The following is a 21470-nucleotide window of genomic DNA, read 5'->3' as shown; positions in this document are numbered from 1 at the left end:
CACGCTGAACTAAACTTCAAGGACTTACTGTAAGAAATTTATGGGCAGGAATCGTCTCTTGACCTTCTGCGACCGTGTGGAAGAGCAGGTCCTCCAGACTGGGGAGAATGCTCGCATTTCTTCTGCTACGTTGCAAAGTGGTGGAGAGACACAAACACACACACACGTATGAGGCGGAGCACTCTGAAGTGTGAAGTGAAAAACATGGGGTTAGCAGCACAGCTGCACAGTTTGTTGTCGTGTAGATTTGAGTAAATACAGTGCCAGCGCAGTGAAGGCGTGGTGTGAAACAGGATGGCCCCTCAAGCACAAGGTTCAATCGAGCCTTTTCCCACCTGGCCTGCCAGTGTAAACACGGAGCTTATCTGTGGCAGTTGATACAGTCTCATCACATTAGTGAGGGATTCAAGCGGCTATACTGGAAACATGCTAACCAAGTGGAAGCCTTTGCAAATGTGTCCTGTTGCCGATGCTCCCCGATGGGTAAAACTATGTTTGACCGGAAAATTGGGAGATAAAAAGGCAGATCAAAGCTGGTCTGGTTCCAAAAATGGGCTCAAATTAGTATAGAGGGCCTGGTCCTGATAAGAATAATGTCCTACTGATTATAGGAGATACCAAGGGCTGAACTGAGTCCAATATTTAAATTTAATACAGCTGCACAGCATGCGTTGTTAAAACACACCCCAATCAATACTCTCCAAAAGAAAATACAGCCTGCTTTTCATTCGTAATTTTTACTGTGCATCGTGGGGTCTTGCATATTTTCCAAAGGGAGAGCACTGCGGATCCGTCGGCAGTGGAGTTTGAGCCCTGTGGGCTGCATGCTTCTCTCCAGCCGGAGCAAAATGCTTAGAAGATGTTTTCAACCAACAGCCGACACTTTGGAGGTGGACACCCTTCTGGAGGTACATTAATCTCCCCTTGAGCAAAAAGACACACAATCAGTGTGGTTGTAACTAATACTAACTACGGGCTTCAGTAGATTTGTTCATTGATTGGTCAGTACATGGTCCTTTGGTTCACAACACAGCCCCAATTTGTTACCAAGATCCTTTTCATTGGGCAATAGATAATGTTTCTATTCTCTCGACCACAGAAATGGACACTATAATCCCAATAAGTATCAAAGACTAACTGGAATGATCCCTCCTTTCTTTTGCATCACAGGGCACCCTTTTAAGTCACTGTCCTTTTTTAGTGAGAAACAAACAACCACACCTTAAATAGAGTAATTATAAATCATAAGAACTTCCTTCATAGCGAGCCAACTATGTGTGGTACTGTATTTAGAATAATGTGAGTACACAAGCATAATGTCCCTGTACGGGGCGGTAGTGTCTGGAGCACTGTTAGACCGGGCCTAAATTCCAGGAATTCTCATGTCTTTAGCGCTGCCCAGCCCGCAGGCGCTCTTGGATTAATAAAGCCAACATTGTGGGCCGTTCACACGATGGCTGTGACACGGCGGCATGGTCTGCATCGGTGGGGAAACTGCACTCGACGTCCTCTTTCTCTTTATAACCATTCACCCCGGCGTCCTCTACTGCCCCACTCTCACGTCCCGCTTCTAAATCGCACCGAACGCCACAGAAGTCACGAAGCAGCCTCAGCGCAGCCTTTTTTTTTTTTCCACTAATGGCCAAACTTGTCCTCACAGGTACGACGCAGATGCTTCTAAATCAACAGTGACAGGGTAATATCAACACCACGTGAGCCTACATTCTCTGCTCTCCGCACAGTAAACACTCCACACGCAGCCCAGGTGGCTCAACACGTGCAAACAAGCCGAGATGGACAAAAATAATGCTTGTCGGGTGTGCCTAATGCGAAGGGAGTGTTGTCGACCTGCACATCTGTCACTGCAGCGGCGTTCCACACAGCAGAGGGCAGGTGCACCGCAGTAACGCAAGGGAAGGCAGCGTGGGACGGACGGTGCGCCCCCAAAAGGGACACGTTTAGAGTTACGTTGAATTAAGGACAGAACGATGGACGAATGGGGGAGAAATGATATTTTCATGTACATTTGACTTTAGAGTGTCTGCCATTGGAAGTGGCTCTCCGTGAATCCAACCCGCTTCTACAACCCGCCAATGACGGCTTGTATAAGCGCTCATATTTGCGCATTTCCTCCGACTAAAGTTCTTCAATCTGATCCGTTCTCTCGTAAACATTCTTCGTTTTAATAATGGCGCTATCGGGCTATGAAAGCGGAAATGTGAGACTCCGTAAAGGACGTAGTTAGCGGCGTCGAAAGCGACGTTGGCTCAGATCTGCGTCTGACTTTACACTGACGTCCCATTATCGATGCAACATGCACACGCTTAGTGTTTTCTGATGTAGTAGTAGTGGCAGTGCTGCTTCTTAAAAACAGAGACCTGTGAATGGGTGTTATCAGTGCCAGGGTATATGGCCGTGCTGATATCTATAGGCGTTGCAAACCGGGCCTCAAAACAAACACTGGACCACTGGGGCCTCTTTGTTCTAATCACGTTTGGTAACTTCTTTAACTCTAGTAACACATTTTGTGGACAGTTTTAGTGGACTTTCTGTGAGGTCAGTGCTCCACAGAGTCTGAAGGAAAAACCAACACTCAAACACTAAAAGAAGCAACAGGGAGGTTTTCTTCCAGATCAGCAGCAAGTCAGCAAGAATTTACACAGAAATACAGTTTTATAACGTCGGTTTTGGATGTTTCCTGATATATTTTGAAGATCCCAGTCTGTCGTGTCCTGGGTTGGTTTCACTTTCCGTCTTTGCTTTTTCTTCTGTTCAGCAGTTGTCGGTCATGTCCCCTTCTGTTCCCCAAGTTTCGTTATGTTCTGTAATTTCAATAATTACTTTTTTATGTTGTTTTACTCACCTATCCTCTCATTTCAGATCACTTCCCTTTCTGCCTTGCCGTGCCCCTCCCTCATTGAACCCACCCGTGTTTGATCACCTAAACCGAGCCACTTAAATCCTGGCTTCCTCCAGCTATATGTGTCCATTTGTCCACTATGTCCTGATGATGTCCATTATGCACATGAGCAGTTACTCATACTGCCGTGTTCCTTTCTGGTTTCTTACTGTGGATAGTATCCTCTCGGTGCGTTGGGGGGCTCTCAGCTGTTTGCCGTAGTGATGCTTTGTGAAAGCGCCGTGACATTTCATCAGCAACCAAACACCTTTGCTGGCTGACGTCCTTGTTGAACAGCAATGTTCTTGCCAGCGAAAACAACTGTTCTAACGTGTAACAAAGTAAACTGCCTGGCGGCTTGAATGACTGGAACTGTGGAAATAATAAAACATTCTTGTTTCTCTTTATTTTGACATTTGAAGTCCTCTCAACAGGCAGATGGCAGAGTCCATTTTCCTCTGCGCGGCTGCTCTTGAGCGTAACGGGGCACTTTGGGAGTTTCCTGGATACGAGGTAGAGATGGAGCTGTGCTATCGAAATCTATTTTATGCTCCGGAGGATTTACAGAACAGGATGGATGGCCAGCATTGTATTAGTCACACAGCATTCATTGTTCTATTCCCTCATGTCAGAGCTCTATCCGGCTTAAATTAAAGAAGATAGCTGAAAATGAATATCTGGCCTGCGTGTGGATTTCAGGGGTCATCTCCATGGCTTAATACACTTCACTGAGCAGCATGCGGGCTTAACACGGAGGGTCTCCTTCACTTTTTACAACAGTCATTGGTCTGTTCTCTTTTTGATACCCTAATATTACCCACCATAAGCTGTAACTGATCCCACAAATGTACCCAAGTAAGTTGCTGTAAGCCAAGGAAAACGTATCATGTGGAATCCGTCTGAGAGGCTCTCAGAGGCCACTAACGATCCAACACTGTATTGTGCAGTTGTACAAGAATTCAGCCTTTTGGCCTTTCCTCCTTTAATTCATTATTCATATAGATTTCCAAATGCAAAACCTCCATTTGCTTCGGAGATGTAGAGAGGCATCATCTGTTTTCAGGCTGGAAACGTCATCCCTTCTCGTGCTATCAACACTGGTTCTGAGGGTACGGTAACTTTCCTTGGACACCATTGTCCTGTACACACAATTTCAGACGCCATGATATGGGAGATTGCCGATGACTCTAAAGGGACACATCGGGTGAAGTGAGCTGGTAAGAGGTGCTTATCTGTAGTCGGGTTAGTTATGGTTATCGCGTGTAGACGGCGGACGGCCTGACCCCAGTTTAGAGGAACAGACAGGAGTATCGACAATGCAGAGCAATGTGCTGCCGTGGCTCCAAAAGTTGACGTATTGTATTTACATTGAGACAAACCCTCACTTAAATATTCTGGTATTTTGTAAATATATATATTTGTATTCAGGTTTATACGACATGTAAAACAATCCATAGAAAGTGCTATAAACTTAATGTGGTTATCACCAATGTTGTACATGAGCTTAATGTGTAATTACAAATTAAAAGCAAATGAATGATAAACAGTGAGACCACTGCATGGAGTCAGGGAATGGTAAGAAACGCAACTATGCATCTCAATTGGGAAGTTGGAATTGGAAAACGCCCAGAAACCCACGCACAACAAATTCACGCATTCCGATCTGCAGCCAGACCGCTATCATTATTCTAAAAACAACAACAACAACAACAACAACGTGTGTGGAAAAATCCTGCTGCCACCCATATCTGTTATCACGTCCACGAGCTGGTGTCATTATCCTCCGCCTTATCTCTGACCTTGTCAAAGGCTTCCAGCCGCCTCACTTTTGAAACCTGCACCGCATCGAGCGGCGCGTCTTCCCCGCAAGGACGGATAGCGAAACCCCGCGTCACGGCCAAGCCCTCACAAGGTCAAATAAATGCCCAATTAACTTTGGGGGTCAAGTTGCCGGCGCGGTATTTATAAAAGCTTCTCGGCCCAAAGCCACCGGAGGCTGCGCCTAGTGTTGCAGAGAGTCGCACGCGTGGCTCGCGAGCTGCAGCGGCGAAGCCAAAGGCGCTCATGCGCGAGCGTGTCAAACACAGAATACAGTGTATTCGGAGGTTGTTTTGTCCGCGGCACATACGTGTGTGTTTCACGCTTGACGCCGGCTGGTTATTGAGCTCTAAATAACGCGGTTTTAACAGCGTCTCTGACCCGGTGGCGAACAGCGGAACGTTACATCCTGCTCGCCGCCGCATGCGTCACTCATCTGCGTACATCCTACGCCGGCCGTGAACGCGTCACTGCGTGTCTGGCTGTGGCACCCCGCGGGGGGGGCGGGGGGCGCCTCGCCTCAAAAAAAAACCTACCTGTCATCGGGGGCTTCGCTGCCGACACCGTCCTTCTTCAGCTGTTCCTCCAGCTCCACGGCGCCCTCGGTCTTCGTGCAGTACGCGCGGAAGGAGGCGGCGCGCGGCGCCGGGCGGTGCGCGGCGGCATAGCGGACCGTCAGCTGAGCGGAGGCGGCGCCGGCGGTGCCGAAGGAGCAGCAGCGGCGGCGGCGGGTCGGCAACCAGGTCTTCTGCGTCGAGCCGGACAAGGGTCGCTTGAGGGTGACTTCAAACAGCTCCTTCAGCACTGTGGAGGACCTGAACTGGAACATCTCAATCCAGTCGGGCAGTCGGAGAGAAAGTCGCGGTTCCTAGTGTATCCGGTAGCGACTCGAGCGGCCGTTTGCTTCTGTTACCACGTTGACGTTGAGGTGCGATGAGTCAGACACACGCTCGCCGGCGTCCACACGTAACATGGCAGCGCGGCGCCACGCCCCCTCTGGCTGCCATTGGTGGACTTGAAATGACGCGCGCCTCCGAACATGAATTATGGCGCTTTGAATCTGTCTATTGGATTGTATTCGTGTCTGTCATTTCTATGCGCGACAGGAGCTCGGGGGCAAAGCGGGGGGGGGGGGGGGAGGGGGTCACCTCAAGAAGTCAATATCCAACAGGTTTTTGAATTTAAAAATAATTTGGCACGTCAAGAAATTACTTTTGCTTTCTTATATGGCACAGCTTTTACAGTATGTTGTAATGGGTCCATCCCGTCTATTAATGGAAAGAGATTAATATATTACATGTTTAGACGTTATTTTGTGATAAATAACACTGGTGATCCCATCACCTTGTACTTTTTGATTGTGCTCTACGGAAAGACATGATCTTATGCGGTTTTATGCAGTTTATCAACTAGCAGCTATGCATGTGTGATGAAAATAAATCCCAGACTGGGTGCAGGAGTATTTAGTCCAACGACAGTTATGTGTAAACAAACCCTCCCACGTGTAGTGTTTTTCACCTTTGAGCACAGGAACATCCGTATAACGTTACACATGCGTGGAATGGAATTGCGTAATAGGGTTGTATCTATTGCTCATAGCCTGTCAGGCTGCAACCTCCCCTGGTCCAATGAGCAATAGGTAAAAAAAAGGGGGTCGGGACCAGATCTCGGGCCAATTCTAGTGACGTAGGTGGGCTACAACGAACGGGGAGGGAGAAGTCCCTGACAGACCAAACGCAGGGCAGCAGAGTCCTCTCGGCAGCAGCAGCAGCGGTGTGTGCACACGTCACGCCCAGAGGTTGCCACGCAGACACAGACACAGCGGCATGATGTGGAAGGTTGGAAGTTGCACACTGTGCCTCTTCGTTTCTTTCTTGGTTTTGGCGACAACAGCTGAGCTGGACGCCGAGATCAAGGTCGAGGTCTTGTTCCGGCCCGAACAGTGCACCCCGAAGAGTAAAAGAGGAGATATGATCAACGTCCATTACGATGGGTTCCTCGCCAAAGATGGTTCTCAGTTCTACTGCAGGTTGGTGGTTTGAGAAAAAGTTCTGTACAGTTCAGATATTACCTCTGAGAGCCAGATTATCCTGTGAAAGTGCACATGGGAAACTGCAGGCACTTTATTAATGCATTATTATTATTTGTATTAATATTAAATAGCTTTCATGTCTGAAGGGGGGAGGGAGGGGGAGTATTTCACTACTGGTTTCATATTTCATGTTTCCTTAACATTCCTTGGTTTTTGAAAATTATATATCCTTTTTTCAGGGTTAACCGAAATAGAGTCAGGGTTGGGATCTTTGTCATAAGGGACTGTAAAAAGAGTAATTATTGTTATGAGGGGGCCGGGGGGCTAAATCTTCCATATTAATTTATTGTTTTATGTATTTACAGTCCTTTATGTCACTACTCTCTTTGTTTTAGTCGATCAGACAAGAATGGGCACGCTCAGTGGTATGTGCTGGGCATCGGACAAGTCATCGAGGGCCTTGATAAGGGGATGGTAGACATGTGTCCTGGAGAGAAACGAAAAATAACCGTTCCACCTGGCCTGGCCTTCGGCTCAGCCGGCAAGGGTAGGTAAATACAATACACCGTGAACGTGGCAACAGAGGTTTAACGCTTTTATTTTGTTATCAGCTCCCGACAGAACATCATGAGCATCCGGACCACGTGTCATCAAACAAACTATTACTGAACCCTAGAATTACACAAAATGACCGTACGTTATAGGGTTTCTAACCAATAGTATTTCAGACTCCAGGAACACTGGATCTTCCACTTCCCATAATGCAACTTGATATAATATTTTAGCACATACATGTCCTTTAACCTCCACAGCCTCAGTTTGTAATGTCATCACAAATACCCTGGACAGCGGTACAGTATAGACGACGTGATTACATCCCTATTGCATCACCAGGGTTATGTCGTCAACTTCAGGAAACTCCTCTAGAACAACATAATACATTTGTAGGTACTCCTCCTATACAGCTTATGAGTCTTACATTACATTACCACAAAATTAAGTAACAAAAATTATTTTCTCACATGTTTGCTGATGATCACCTGCTCCAAGTTGCATGTTTGCAAGTGAATTCCTTAGTGATATATATATATATATATATATATATATATATATATACATACAATATACGGTACGTCAGGTGCCGGCGGGAACATACAAAATCATTTTAAATGGAGAACAGTCTTATGCACGTATTGTGAATAATCAGTTCAATAAATCCTACTTATGACATTATTTCATGTGATTATTATGTAGTCTATTATGTATGTGTCTGTCCTGGAAAAGCTGCCTCATGCTGTCTTGTGTTCTTTCACAGAACTTTAGTTGGAGGGCCGCACATTCCTTGCAGTGCTTGTCTACTCACCCCCCCGTGGCATGCACTGTCAGCATGCACAAAGGTTTAAAGGTGTCCTCTTCTGGCTCTTTCTTGCATGCATTAAAACAACTTTCAGAATACTAACAGCTGATGAAGCGTTTGCCTTAAACCACAGCTTCCTACAAAGTGCTTCATGTTTTTGTTCATATGCTGTGATCTGACTGTTACAGAACCTGGGATTCTGCATTCCAGGTTACATCCGTTGATTTTGCAATTTGGCTATGGAGCATTTTTCTTCTTGATCGCTCTGCTGAGAGCGCCCGCTTCAGCTTCTCCGGCATTAGTCCGCTTCACAGATACGTGCATGTGACGCTCTGCAGGGATGAGAGTTAAAGGCCTCTGTTGTTCAGCTGTTAAGGTGAACGGCTTTAAATGCATGTTGCTCTTCTGACTCTGTTATCTTTCTTTTCTTGTTCAATTAAAGTTGATAGCTTATGGTCCTTTACATTTTTCTAGTGACTTTAGCTCTTGATGCCAAATCAGTGTTACGCTGAGATTAATTCATTTATGTGGTCGTTGTGTTCATCAATCCCTTCCATCCTGAAAGAACATTCCCATGAAGTCCCATGAAAGATTGCTGAGGACTTTGGCGACGTGGCGCACAACTGACACGCTAGCTCCCCAAATGAAACACACGCATTTGTCGTTTACCTACGTTGAGAAAAAACACGGCTCTATTGTCCATTCCAGTGGCTCGGTTAAATGACCACTACGTCATAATTGCTCTAATGTGCTTGTTTTTCCTCCTGATGAAATAGCTCCTGTGCCGCCCAATGCTACGGTGGTCTTTGAGGTGGAGCTTTACTCTATTTCGAGGGGGCCACGCAGTGTGGAGGCTTTCAGGGAGATGGACGTTGATGGCGACAGAAGTCTCTCAAAGGCTGAGGTAATTATAATTCCCTGGGTGGTAATTATCACAAAAGTAGCTAAGCAAGAAAAGGCAATAACCATGGTTGGATTAACATGCCATGGGCTCCGCGGGGCAAAACAATATGCTGTCGGGCTCTTTTAAACAGCTGTTACTCTTCCTGCGCAGTGTGTACATGTTTTCCATCCACAATGATACCTGAGATAATGTAATCACATGTCAGCAGACCAGGGGATGTAACTCATTGCTAGAGGTATTTCCAAGCAAGGACAAGCAGAAGACACATGTGGCTTTGCTAAAAGAATCTGACACATTCATTCGGATGATGCTCAAAACTCAGACAGACAATTGGGTGTTTGGTCTTCCAAGCTGCGTCTCTGACGGGTTCAAAAGTATTTGGGAGGAACTAATGATTAGAAGGGGTTTTATTCTAGAAAACAATATGTAGAAGTTGCACTTTTATTTAGTACATCACTAAAAATGATTAAAAGCTACTTCTGTGTTGGAAATGTTTCAATTCCGGTCGGAATGTCCCAAATTATTTTGCTTATTAAAATGTCTCAGATTCATGTCCCTTATTGCAAAAGGACTGATGTTAGCCCAGAGGTTTTTGGGGATTTCAAAAGAATTCCATCTGGCTAGTAGTCACTGATGTCACAAACAATGAATGCGCAGGTGGATTTTTTTTATTTTTAATAATAGCATCTATTGCAGTTGATGGATTGGAGTCTAATGAAAGGTTCTCTTTACAGCCCTTAAAGACGTTCATTAAGGAACACGCATCATACAAGTACAATGATACATTGGTGATGATCAATGAATCGCTTAAGTTAAGTAACATTATGACAACCGAATATATGAAGAAGGCTCGTGATGATGACATTATCAGGTTTGTTGGCAGCACATTAAAAGACTTGAGTGAGCTGCTATCAACACAGTTAGAATGATCATCTTCATGAGTTGTTGTTTGAAAGGCACAGCAGTTGGTCATTATATAATAGCATTGTTGTAAAGGTACAACAAACATCCGTTTCTGATTCCAAATTTCTAACAATGAGGTGCTTCTTGTTTTCAGGTGAAAGCATACTTCAAACAGGATTTTGAAAAATCCGGGAAGCCGCGCGACGAGTCGTTCTACGAGAAGCTCATGACTGATGTGTTCCGCAAGAGTGACCACAACCACGACGGACTCATCAGTGCCAAAGAGTATAATGTATATGAGCACGATGAGCTCTAGTGTATCTGGGAATTCTTTTTAGATGATGTAATTTTGTTCAATTAGCGAGAAAACATGAATAGTTCAAAGGAAAATCCACCATCAGAAGGTTTTACAATGTTGTTTTTTATCCCCATCAGCTGGATTTAAGTGTTTGGAGTCACTAAGACATCTTTCCAAGCCAGTAAACTAGCCACTCATGTTTAAAACAACGTACTAAACTATGCAAGAACATCTCCAACACGTGGAAACATCTATGCAAATACCACTACATTTCTTATATGCAATATTTTCTTGTGTTCATTTTTTTTTAAGACTCGTGTCCCGATGAAAATTACAGCACAAAAAAGAAACCAGTGTTGCACAATGTTGTGGAATGGAAACTGTAACGTGACTGTCACGTGATTTTCGAGAGGCCGCTCTGATATCTCACCAGTGTACAGATCCATAATGGTTGTGCTTGTTGAAAGGACGTCTGTTCTTATCCTACCCAGATATAAATAATAATAATAACAATAAACACAAGCCAGTATTTGTTGACTGTGTACGACCAGTTTGATAATAAAACTTTGTGGTTTTTAGAGATGTTTAAAGGTTTTTGTGTACAGCTTAATGTGGTTGAAATACTGATTATGGTGTCAAGTTGAACAATTGATTTTAGCACTACAAGAAATAAACCATAGTATATGTGGAAAATAACAGAATGCTTCAAGTAATTTGTGTTTTTCTCAGGGGTCTCAACTCTCTCAACAAGAGAATTTGTATTTTAACTTCCAGCTGTATTTGGTATTGGAGGACGGAACTAAAAAGACAAATTGTTGATAGTGTGAGGTGTTTATTAAACATGGCACACTAACATGCACGACATGCAAGTTCATGTGTCGATGTTTTCTCTGCATATGTTTATGTATGACGTGTTTCCACAATAAAATCATTTGGATTTGTCTTCAAAAAGATCAATTACTGTAACGTTTCCTCTCCAGTGTGCTGATATGCATTTACATAGACTAACCCCTAGAGAGTGGTGTTTGCCCACAAGTATTTGCCTGAATGCGTTATTTGACAGTATCGAATGGGCCTTCCTGAATATCACAACAGCTGTACATCATGAGACCTATTTTGTAATAAAAGAGACAATAAATATTATCATTTCTTTGACAGATTGGACTGGCAAGGTGAATAATTGTTTCCTTTTTAGAAGGTAGGTTGCTCAGTTGTCATGGAACAAAATAAAACGCTTTCTTTGCAACAAATATAAATGCAAGCAGACAGCAAAAAATGTAAAGACAAATCTTTAAACATTTGAAAAACACCCTTCCATGCCCACAGTTTTTTGCAGCACGTAGAAAAACAGGTCTGTTACATAGTATAAACATAGTATATACTCTGAACTGTGAGTCAGCAGTCTGTCATGTGGGGATTTTCATCCTGACTGACGGTAACTTGATAGCTGCTGCTTTCACCTCCGCTGTCAAGTCCACACCCAGCTGTGCCCTGGAACACCACATTCATGTGAGCGAATGGTACGATCTGCATCCACCGTCATTCTCCACCAAAATTGCAAATGAAACCTTTGGTTTAGTGTTGACTTACTTTGGCTCATAGGACACGTCCACATCTGGAGGAAGTATTCCCTTCCCTTCCCTCAGGCGTTCAACACCGTTCCTGGTTAGCAGAGACAAAAGTAAGCAGGTCTCTGACGGACAAAACTACGACTAATCAGATCCGATGAAAATCAATATACGCACCATGCAATCATCACTCCATTGTCAGTGCAGAATTTGGCTGGAGGACAGAGCAGGCGTAGCCCCGTTGTGTCGGTGATAATGGTCAATGCCTTGCGGATGTACTGATTGCTCGCAACTCCTCCAGACAGAACCTGTCAAAGAAGAGTTCATTCATTAGCTGATATTTCTTAAATCAGAATGTCTTTTACATTTAAAATACTAAATGTTATTCATTGAAATACATATACAAGTGATCATATATATTTTTACATTATTATTTTAGATTTCTAAATGGAAAAGCATCTGAGAAAAACATCTTGCATATATATACACAGATATATATATATATATATATATATATATATATATATATATATATATATATATATATATATATATTCAATGATGCAATAAAATACAACCTGAAGTAGAAAACTCACCAAGGTGGGACTGTGTGATGGCAGCAGGCCGTTGGCCTTACAGAACAAGATGGCACGATGTGTTCGCTTTGCAAGGTGAGAGGCAACTGTGTGCTGTGTAGAAGCAGCGATGTCATTCACACATGATAACAGATCCCCCTGTTCTATACCTAAAGATGGAGGACAAAGGGGGCAAACTTATGTGTTCAAGTTACAAATGAAAATTTCTAGAAAAAGCTCCATGAATTTGATCACTGGATTGTCATTTCAGAGACGTTGTGTCCTCGTACCTTCCTCTGCCTCCTTCTTCTTTATCATCATGTTGATTTGATTTCGCAGTCCAGCGAAAGAAAAGCAGCAGTCATACGTTTGTCCCATGGGTGTCCTGAAGGGGACCCTCATCCTGTCGCCATCCTTTGCCAGAAGCTCTATAGCTTGTCCTCCACTCAGTGTGGAGCACTGAGGGTGTTTTATGAGGGACAGACGTCTTGCCACCTAAGAGTCCACAGAGAAGACAACATTCAAATTCATTGATATTCACAAATAAAACATTATAGCCACGTTCTATTGTGGAGGCCTCACTTTATCCAGCGTGTCCCCCGGAGCTTCATCCAGAGCGTGACCCAAAAGCAAGAAGTCATCGACTCCTCGAGCCACAGCGAGAAGCGAGTGACCGCCGGAGACGAGCAGGACCAGGAAGGGGAAGGCGACGGGCTGAAGCATCCTGACGGTCAGGGCGTGGGCTTCCATGTGGTGGATGGGGATGAAGGACTTGTTGTGCTGCCTCGCAAACGTCTGACTGAATCGCAGGCCGACGGCCAAGCTCAGGGCCAAGCCCGGCTTCACGGTGGTGGCCACAGCGGCGAGCCGGCTCGGCTCCACGCCGCTCCTCTCCAAAGCCTGCTGGACCACACGCTCTATGTGTTCTCTGTGGAGCTGCTGGGCCACGGTGGGGATGATGCCGCCGGTCCTGTGGCATTCAAGCAGCGAGGGGGGGGGCGAGATGAGTCAAATTGAAATCCCTGAAGCGGATAGACATGTTGAGCTGAATACAGCTGTGACGCTCACCTCAGGTGGACTTCTTTCTGTGAGTGTAGAGACTCTCCCAGTATTTGCCCTGTCTCGTCCAGGACAGCAGCTCCTGTGTCATCACAGCTGGTCTCAATGCCCAAAACCAGTCTGGAGCATGCTGCTTTTCCAAGTGAAGGAGGGCACCAAAATGGGTGCTTAAGGTGCAGCAGCCTGTGCGGTGACTTTACTTTAGTAGGGAACATGGTGACGACTCAGGAGCCCTAAGCTAGCCAAGTGTTATAGTAGGGTGACCTCCACTCATCTCTCCTTGAATTTTAAACCCATAGCATTCATTTTGCAACAAAGACACGTATGGTGACGGTATCACAATAGGTTTCAGGGCTAAGAAAACAAAACCAACACACACAGAAAGCCCGTGGAGTGGCGAGCAGAAAACACACGTTTGTCGCTCTGAAGCCGCGTCCATGCGTCACATGTAAATAATTCCGTGTGGGGCAAGTCTGTGACCTTAGATTAGATACAGATTCAGATAGCAAGACACAAACAAAAATACGTGGAAAAAACAGTCAAATTATACTTGTCAAACGTATTATTTTAAAAGCTTAATATTTTTTAGGACGTTCAGAAAACAAAGCATGGGACCAAAGTATGAGCTTCATCTCGGGGGACATTTTAGTCGGCTGCACATGCACGTCAGCGTGGAGTTGTGATCGAGCTTCCTGACCAAACGGTATTTTCATTTAAGTTTTGATGTCGAAGGAGGTAAAGTTGATTTTGTGTCACTTAAAATATATCACTCGTCCTTTTCTCTTAACGTGTGTGTTGGTTGCCGCGCTGTGCTTCGCCAACATGGCGCTGATAATATGAGCCCTTCCTTGTGTGTTGTGCTGCCTTCAGGGCTTAAAAGGCATGCGGAACTCTGGGCTGAACCCAGGACTCTGACTAGGTCATAACATCACTACTGTGGTGGATAATTGATTTTAAACATGCTTATCGGATAACCGTACCTAATACATATTCAGATACAACATATCAAACATAGCTAACTTAGTGCTAACATTATTGTCAGCCACCAACAGGGAGATTTGCTAGCATTAGCACTTTTTTCTCTTGGGTTTTAACAAGCATTTCATGTTGACTTTCCTTAAGGAGGCATGGAACACCCAGCCTGTATTTTGGAGGATTTGAAGCAGTTTGTCGTTAACGATGCCCCACCAACAGTGTATTACCTCCCAGATTTCATATCGGAAGACGAGGAGTCTTATCTGCAACAGCAGGTGTACAAGTCTCCCAAAACTAAATGGACTCAGCTGTCAGGTCGAAGGCTTCAGAACTGGGGAGGGTTACCACACCCCAAAGGAATGCTGGCAGAGAAGATGCCCGACTGGCTCCACACGTACTGTGGGAAAATTTCCTCTTTGGGTGCATTCAGGGGGAAAACCGCCAATCATGTGTTGGTGAACGAGTATAAAGCAGGAGAAGGCATTATGCCTCACGAGGACGGCCCTCTGTACCACCCTACCGTCACCACCATCAGTCTGGGCTCGCACACCCTCCTCGACTTCTACGCGCCCGTCAGCATCCGGGAGGGCGACGCGCCGCAGACCGAGGAGAACCGCTTCCTCTTGTCCCTGCTGGTCAAGCCTCGAAGTCTCCTGATCCTGCAGGATGAAATGTACCAGCGGCTGCTTCACGGCATCCAGCCCCGTGCTCAGGACGCGCTGACGGACAAGGTGGCAAACCTGTCCGCTGCCGGGGCCTCGCCAGGGGAGACGCTGACCCGGGGGACACGGGTGTCACTGACCGTACGACATGTGCCCAAAGTTATGAAGACGAAGCTTATGCTGGGGAGGAAATGAAGAAAGACTGCATGATGGCTTGATCGTTTGTTATGGTGCTACGTTTGTCAGCTGGAGGCTGCTCTAAGTGTATTTCACCAGTAATCGATCATGACTGAGCGGTGATCTCACTGCTGTTATTTTTAAGTTCAGGATGTATGTAGCAAGTAACTGCAGAAGAACATTGATGCCTTTTGAATGTGGTGTTTTTAATTGCTGAATGACTTATCAAATTGTTAGAACTATAAGAAATGTTTGTTAAGTCTTGCATTACGTACATAAAATTCACCATTATGTGTAGGCTTATGCATTGTTTACTTTATGGATGTATTTAACGGCTACAAATAAGAGTCTGCCAGATGTATAAGAATGGCCCAAACAAGTGGTAGATTTATGATTTTTCTATTGGACTGGCAGATAAGTAACAGTGAAGACATCTTTTGAGTAATTGAAACATTGTTTTGACATTATGGCATAGTTGGTTCTCAAGAGAACACTGACAATTAGTTTTTTCAACTCTAAAAGGTTCTGCTCCAGTATATAATAATGGTCAAAACAGTCAGACATTGTTTGCCATTAACCATAAACCCGTTTTACAACCAAGCTTGTGGATTTAATTCAAATTGGCATGTTTCATGTGACATCGATACAACATTCTTGCATTTCTTCTTCAGAAATCATGTATTGTAACTCTCCGTTGCTTATTAAAAAAAATTGGCTAAATGCTTTATTTCACGTACACTATTATCTTTAAGTTGCACGTGGCTTGTTCATGTTCTGAGTTAGAAGATCCCAAACTGTTGGGACACAAGCTGCCGACTGATCTCTATGAAGCAAGCGGCAGCTCAAAGGTCTTTTGGGTTAAGCGCTTGTATTGTATAACTCAGCTTGGCTTCCATTTAGAAACATCTGAAAGGCTTTTTCCATCACGTGCCCTGTTCAGAGTTCACACTGACTTTGATCTAACTCTGGTGTGAAATCACATTTCACAGGAGAAAACAATGGAGCCGCAGACGAAACGCTGGAAAGGGTCCGCGTGTGACGCCGACTCCTGGGTCGCTTTTCCCGTACTGTCAGATCAGCAGTCCCAGGACGTCGAGCTGGTCGAGGCCTTCGCGGCTCCCATCGTCGACAAGAAAGAGACCTCCCGACTTCTCCGCGAGCTGAACGCCGTCCGCCCGCTGAACGGCCTCCAGCACGTCAAGAGGGTGCGGGCGGTCCGGGGGAGCGGCGGGCCTCACCCGCTGGAGGTCCTGGTGTGCCTCGTCAGTGACGCCCCGGACCTGAAGGTGGTGAGCATAGACGATCTGCTCCCCCCGGACGGAGTCCAGCGTGACGGATTAGGGGAACCTTTCGTGGTCAAGGTCCCCGCACGTCCCCCCTTGACGCGGCCCCAGTTCGAGCTGGCGAGCAAACACTGGCCCACCTCCTTCCACGAGGACAAGCAGGTGACCGTCGCCCTGAGAGGGGAGCTCTTCGGTCCGCTTCGGAAGGCCAGGATGTCCGCGTACATGGCGGCCGCTCTGACCGCCGCCGAGACGGGGGCCGCGCTGGGAATGGAGGCGGTGGGGGCCGTGGCGGTCGATCCGGGCTCGGAGAGGATCGTCGCGGTGGGCCACGACTGCAGCGGGGACCGCCCCCTCCACCACGCAGTCATGGTCTGCATCGACCTCGTCGCCCAGAGCCAGGGCGGCGGATGTTACTCCTTCGACAGATACCCCGCTTGCAGGTTCTCGCCACAGACCTCGGGCACATTTGGAGGCACGGAGGCGAGCTCGCAGCCGTACATCTGCACGGGGTACGACCTTTACGTGACCCGGGAGCCGTGCGTGATGTGCGCCATGGCGCTGGTGCATTCCCGGATAGGCCGCGTCTTCTACGGGACCTCCTCCGCCGACGGCGCCATGGGGACCAAATATAAAATCCACTCAAAGAAAGATTTGAACCATCACTTTGAGGTTTACAAAGGCGTGTTGGGGAAGCAGTGCGAGGAACTGGGTGGACTGGGACGGCCGCGTCAAAAGACGAGAGCTCATTAACAGCTCGTCTCAGCGGGATCATTAAGCCAATTGTTTTATATGAAGCCTTCTTGTTTGAGTTAATCATTGTCTTATTTTATTGAGAGCATGTGCGGACTTTCTTTCAACGTGGAGGCGTTGGAGTCATTTAGATTTTCACATATCACAAGCTGAAATAAAAACTTTTGTGTCACATTTAATCGCAGGGGATGTTACACACACTAGAACTAGTGATATTTGACTCAAATCTGAGATATGGTTTGCAACTGACTGTTTCTTCAAAGATTCATTTTTAATGTGGAATCTGAAAGTATCAAGTAGTTTAATTTAGCATTTATGTATTTCAAAAGATAATCAAATGCTCACACAAAAAATGTAAATGCGCTGTACTATGTAATATTCCTTGATAACCTGAGAAAATGCACAAATGAATTGACAAAATCTCATTAAATTCTTTATATTCCATAAACATGCTTATGCACAACAGTAAGAGAAGAAACAGGTGGAGGGCACACGCTTTTTAATGAGATTAAGAACCGGAAATATCCAGAGCTATGGCCAAACAAAGTAGGCGTAGCTGCCTTAATGATAGCAAATCTAAAACAGAGCAGCTACATGAACGCAAATGGATCAGAGATACTGTAGACCTCCCTCAGTAAACACTTTGTGTTGTCATTAACATACATGACGTTCACCAACAAAAAAAAAAAACTGTACAATGAGACGGCGTGCCCTGTTCGACATATTCACATACAAAGGAAATCGTGCAAATAAAGAGTATGATTCAATTCTTAACTCAGCATTAACAAGCTCGACACCCATTTCAAAATGAGAGTGTACCAACGATCCGCAGGCCCCCTACTCTTTGAAAAAATACATTGAGGGGCGTCTCTGGACTCATGCTCACAATTTGTGCTGCCGTGCGACTTGAGGGGCAAAAGAAACAACAAACTCAACCAAAAAGCCTCACCGGTTCCTGGGCCAGCCCAGGCCTGTGCAGGCCGAAAACACATTGTTAAATATTCAAATAAGTTAGTAATGCATATGGCATCCTGTCACCGACAAACCCCCTCCTGTTTGTTTTAAACATTTCGTCTTAGACCCGATGATACGCCTAAACGACGACAGTGACGTCTACACAAACTGTACGACTCGGTGCACGCGTCTGCCGCTGTGGGCCACAGCCTTTACAATGAATTAATACTTGTTGATGCCGAAAATCCGCACTCCGTGCAGCTGCGGCAGCTTGGGGATCAGGACGCTCAAGAGCGAGGCCGTGTTTATGACAAAGTGCGCCGTGTCATACTTTGTGTAGAAACTTGCCAGGAAGTAGCTGCAAAACAAAAAGGGTTTGTTAAAAAAAAAAAGGATGGTGATGAATTGCTTTTTTTTATGGCTGTTATAAAAATGTTCCCTGTGTCAACATCTAAATCAGTGTAAAGACAGAATCATATGGGATTGAATACATACAGAACAATTGGAGAGATGGTGAAGAACTTCTTAGAGGAAGTGAACTGCACGCCGTAGTCGAGCTGTTCCCAATGTGTGAGAAGTCTGGCTTTTCCTTGGTCGGGGGTTTCAAATGGTGTTCCTTTCACCGCATGCATGAACACATACATTCCCTGTGGAGACAAAAACACAACCAGTAGAGCGGTGCTCGCCGGATATTTACACGGAGTTTCCTTTCTCTTTTCTTTTTGATTTCCCCCATTATAACATCCAATTATTATGTAAAACGAGGACCATTTAACAGCCATTTTCTCACTGCGCTGCGTTGTGTCAGTGAGAAAAGCTTTCTTAATCCCACTATAAATGCTAAAAAATCCTTTTTTAAAAGCTTTCACACTGACACAATCCTGGCCCGTTCCAATAAAGGGCCAATCATCTCCGGCTTGGTGGCAGTGCGCTGGCACCGGGCAAGGCTGGAGTTTGCCCTGAAAAATGGACTACGCACGGGACCAAAGTAAATCTCATTGTTTTGGAGGCTTAAAGAGTAGTCATGCGTCATTCTACGTGTTATAACAGACCATTAACTCAGGACTAGTAGAAATGTCAATCATTAAAAGAATTCGTGGGAAAAAAAAGGCGCTGGTACGCTGCAGAAAGAGAAAAGAAAAAATGATGGTGCAGACCTTTTGCAAAGGAGGCCTTCTTAGCAACGACAACTCATTTCCAATTACCCGTCTCTTTGTCAAAACACAAGAATGCAGCTTTAAATGAAAAACCTGCATACGGAGGGAAAAGAAATACAACTGACATGCTGACATACAGCCAAGGCCTTATCAGCACACTGCAGTTGTATTGTGAGTGGAACAAAAGGCCATGGTTGACCTTAGCCGTTACTGTTAATAGCCTTCCGTATTAGCCGCAGTACACAATCCCTGTAAACGGCTTCCAGCTCGCACTACTTGATGATGTCACACACATCGACTTTGTTTTCTTGATTCGAGGCTAGTCGTGTGACAATGAAGGGTCAGTTTTGTCCACAGACCACATGTGGAGTTGGGGAAATTATCATATTCTGTCACGCTGCTACAAGGACGGCCTTCCCAAAATAGAGCGCATCTTAACAAGCACACAAGCGGAAACAAGCGCAGAGGGTAACAGACGCCAGGCTGTTTCGGCCAGGCGTGCACGCACGATTAATGTGTCCTGTGTGGCCGCAACTAACTTTGTTGCATTCAAAATGAAAAAAAAAACATTCTGACATTCAAAAAACAGGTGCTGGTTTTTGGAGGTGGCGTCGGTGCGAGGATGTGACTTACAAAGTTGTGTATAACATTAGTGAGCGTCCACACCACGGGCACGCTGAAGAAGGGTATGCTCAAGAGCACCATGTGAAGTATTCCAACCCCGAGCGCATAGGTCAGCCAGATCCCACGACTGTTCATGACCCGAGTATTTGGGTTCACCTCACTGTGTGCCACACCCACATTCATTCTGGTCTGTGGACAGAAAACGCATATACATTCGGTCACAAATCAACTTTCTGTGGCAAATGTTTCCTTGTTCATTGTGGATAAGAAGTAGTAATATTGTAAAGGCGATATCGAATGCACTCTGTAAATAAGCTACCTGCAAAAAGACAACGGGAGTGCACCGCTAGCAGGTTGCTGTATGGGTACATCTTTATTTGAAGACACAGGACTACCTAAATGCAATTGCAACACTTCAACCTCCCTGAATTTCCTTTTGTGAAAGCAAAAAAACAACCTTATTGAACTTTACCCCTCAAGCAGACAGGTTGCAAAGTCAAGGTTTTCTTTCACTTCCCCAACATGGCTTAGTGCATGACATCATTCAGCACCATTATTTTAGCAGCCAGATTAGATTTTGACATCGGATTTTCTTTTTAAATAAACACGTAACGGTATAAACACACACACACACACACACACACACACACACACATTAATGTCATTCTCAGCTTATATATATCCCGATTTAAAAGACATGATTGAGACCACTGCAAAGAATAATGAAAATATCTGACAATATTCGCATACCATAACACAAGTTGATTTACAAATGTTGCTGTTAATAGCAAACTGCAGTGCTTACATGACGTTACATTTAGTTAAACAAATACATGAAATCAAGCCGATCAAACGTTTCAGTGGCCTCGCGTAAGCAGGTTTGAAAGCTACTTCAATGTTCGTCTTGTGGTCATTAACTCAGATCGCGTAAACATCGCACATGAGACGTCCCTTGTGTGGGAAACGTCCTCGTCACCAGGACGTAGCCCGGACCAAACCACCGCTATTCCGAACGGCGAGGCGCCCCATGTGTTTAAAGGCGTAGCGTTGAGCTCCCGCGCGCGGAGCCATGCAGACTTACAGGTAGCAGCGAGCAGTGGATGTGGGTGTAGAAGCAAACTGCTACGGAGAGAAATGTTTACGTCCTTGTTGATGTGTGCGGGTCCCGAGCGCAGACGGCACGTCGTTCGAGTGACCTGAGCGGAAGTAGTCGTGGTTCCGACGCAGTCCGGGGAAAATGTGCCCTACATTTGCTTCTCAGGCTGCGCCACGACACCAACAAGTCAAACGAACCAGGTCGTTCTGCTGCTTTTGACACTAAACACAAATTAAGTAAGAGGCTTTCTGTGTTTAGTTTTGTCACGCCGATCCGACACAAAGCTCGGTTTCTTATCAGCCTGAACCAGACGTTCTACCTTTCAGTCTAAGCTCAGGGTTAAAATTACCCGTCGATTATGGAACCCGCCTTCATT

General features: G+C 45.4%; 5 protein-coding genes across 10 annotated transcripts in view; 2 read left to right on the top strand and 3 right to left on the bottom strand.

The window, feature by feature from the left end:
• Nucleotides 1–5665, bottom strand: part of glsb (glutaminase b) — a 28480-nt gene extending 22815 nt beyond the window's left edge. For all 3 annotated transcript variants that reach the window (XR_013452952.1, XM_040201883.2, XM_040201884.2), the window contains exons 1-2: nt 5254–5665; nt 29–125 (exon numbers count right to left, since the gene is read on the bottom strand). Coding sequence is in view for 2 of the 3 variants with exons in the window: in XM_040201883.2 (XP_040057817.2) it covers nt 29–125; nt 5254–5546 (390 nt within the window). In the remaining variant the exon portion in view is untranslated. The remainder of the gene's footprint in view (nt 1–28; nt 126–5253) is intronic.
• A 467-nt stretch (nt 5666–6132) lies between these two features.
• Nucleotides 6133–10907, top strand: fkbp7 (FKBP prolyl isomerase 7). The gene is made up of 4 exons (XM_040201928.2): nt 6133–6746; nt 7145–7296; nt 8883–9010; nt 10068–10907. The coding sequence occupies exons 1-4, from the start codon at nt 6544–6546 to the stop codon at nt 10227–10229; spliced, it is 645 nt and encodes a 214-aa protein (XP_040057862.1). The 5' UTR covers nt 6133–6543; the 3' UTR covers nt 10230–10907.
• A 580-nt stretch (nt 10908–11487) lies between these two features.
• osgepl1 (O-sialoglycoprotein endopeptidase-like 1) lies at nt 11488–14025 on the bottom strand. Its single transcript, XM_040201908.2, has 7 exons — nt 13423–14025; nt 12937–13324; nt 12645–12849; nt 12376–12524; nt 11957–12087; nt 11802–11873; nt 11488–11702 (listed from the first exon to the last, which is right to left on the bottom strand). Exons 1-7 carry the CDS (start codon nt 13626–13628, stop codon nt 11618–11620), a joined length of 1236 nt encoding a protein of 411 aa, XP_040057842.2. The 5' UTR covers nt 13629–14025; the 3' UTR covers nt 11488–11617.
• Nucleotides 13881–18037, top strand: adat3 (adenosine deaminase tRNA specific 3). Of its 4 annotated transcripts, none has more exons than XM_040201919.2 (2): nt 13881–14116; nt 16217–18037. In XM_040201919.2, exon 2 carries the CDS (start codon nt 16226–16228, stop codon nt 17261–17263), a length of 1038 nt encoding a protein of 345 aa, XP_040057853.2. In that variant the 5' UTR covers nt 13881–14116; nt 16217–16225; the 3' UTR covers nt 17264–18037. The 4 variants fall into 4 exon arrangements, with proteins under 4 accessions (XP_040057853.2, XP_040057851.2, XP_040057861.2 ...); XM_040201917.2 differs by having other exon boundaries at nt 13942–14148; XM_040201927.2 differs by having other exon boundaries at nt 14016–14116; nt 14536–18037.
• Nucleotides 17684–21452, bottom strand: ormdl1 (ORMDL sphingolipid biosynthesis regulator 1). The gene is made up of 4 exons (XM_040201936.2): nt 21080–21452; nt 20008–20187; nt 18713–18864; nt 17684–18575 (listed from the first exon to the last, which is right to left on the bottom strand). The coding sequence occupies exons 2-4, from the start codon at nt 20179–20181 to the stop codon at nt 18440–18442; spliced, it is 462 nt and encodes a 153-aa protein (XP_040057870.1). The 5' UTR covers nt 20182–20187; nt 21080–21452; the 3' UTR covers nt 17684–18439.
• Nucleotides 21453–21470: the final 18 nt, after the last annotated feature.

The sequence above is a fragment of the Gasterosteus aculeatus genome, chromosome 16 (assembly GCF_964276395.1).
Source record: "Gasterosteus aculeatus chromosome 16, fGasAcu3.hap1.1, whole genome shotgun sequence".
NCBI classification, from domain to species: domain Eukaryota; kingdom Metazoa; phylum Chordata; class Actinopteri; order Perciformes; family Gasterosteidae; genus Gasterosteus; species Gasterosteus aculeatus.
This window is presented reverse-complemented; position numbering and strand designations above follow the sequence as displayed.

Bases quoted from the DNA above. Each gene is read 5' to 3' on its own strand.
- fkbp7 (XM_040201928.2), top strand. From the start codon at position 6,544: ATGATGTGGAAGGTTGGAAGTTGCACACTGTGCCTCTTCGTTTCTTTC. The intron at 7,297-8,882 runs GTAGGTAAATAC...CTGATGAAATAG, and splicing joins CTTCGGCTCAGCCGGCAAGG to CTCCTGTGCCGCCCAATGCT. The intron at 9,011-10,067 runs GTAATTATAATT...TCTTGTTTTCAG, and splicing joins GAAGTCTCTCAAAGGCTGAG to GTGAAAGCATACTTCAAACA.
- osgepl1 (XM_040201908.2), bottom strand. From the start codon at position 13,628: ATGTTCCCTACTAAAGTAAAGTCACCGCACAGGCTGCTGCACCTTAAG. The intron at 12,525-12,644 runs GTACGAGGACAC...CTCCATCTTTAG, and splicing joins GAAGAAGGAGGCAGAGGAAG to GTATAGAACAGGGGGATCTG. The intron at 11,703-11,801 runs GTAAGTCAACAC...GTGGTGTTCCAG, and splicing joins GACGTGTCCTATGAGCCAAA to GGCACAGCTGGGTGTGGACT.
- ormdl1 (XM_040201936.2), bottom strand. From the start codon at position 20,181: ATGAATGTGGGTGTGGCACACAGTGAGGTGAACCCAAATACTCGGGTC. The intron at 18,865-20,007 runs GTAAGTCACATC...TTGTCTCCACAG, and splicing joins CTAATGTTATACACAACTTT to GGAATGTATGTGTTCATGCA. The intron at 18,576-18,712 runs GTATGTATTCAA...TTTGTTTTGCAG, and splicing joins ACCATCTCTCCAATTGTTCT to CTACTTCCTGGCAAGTTTCT.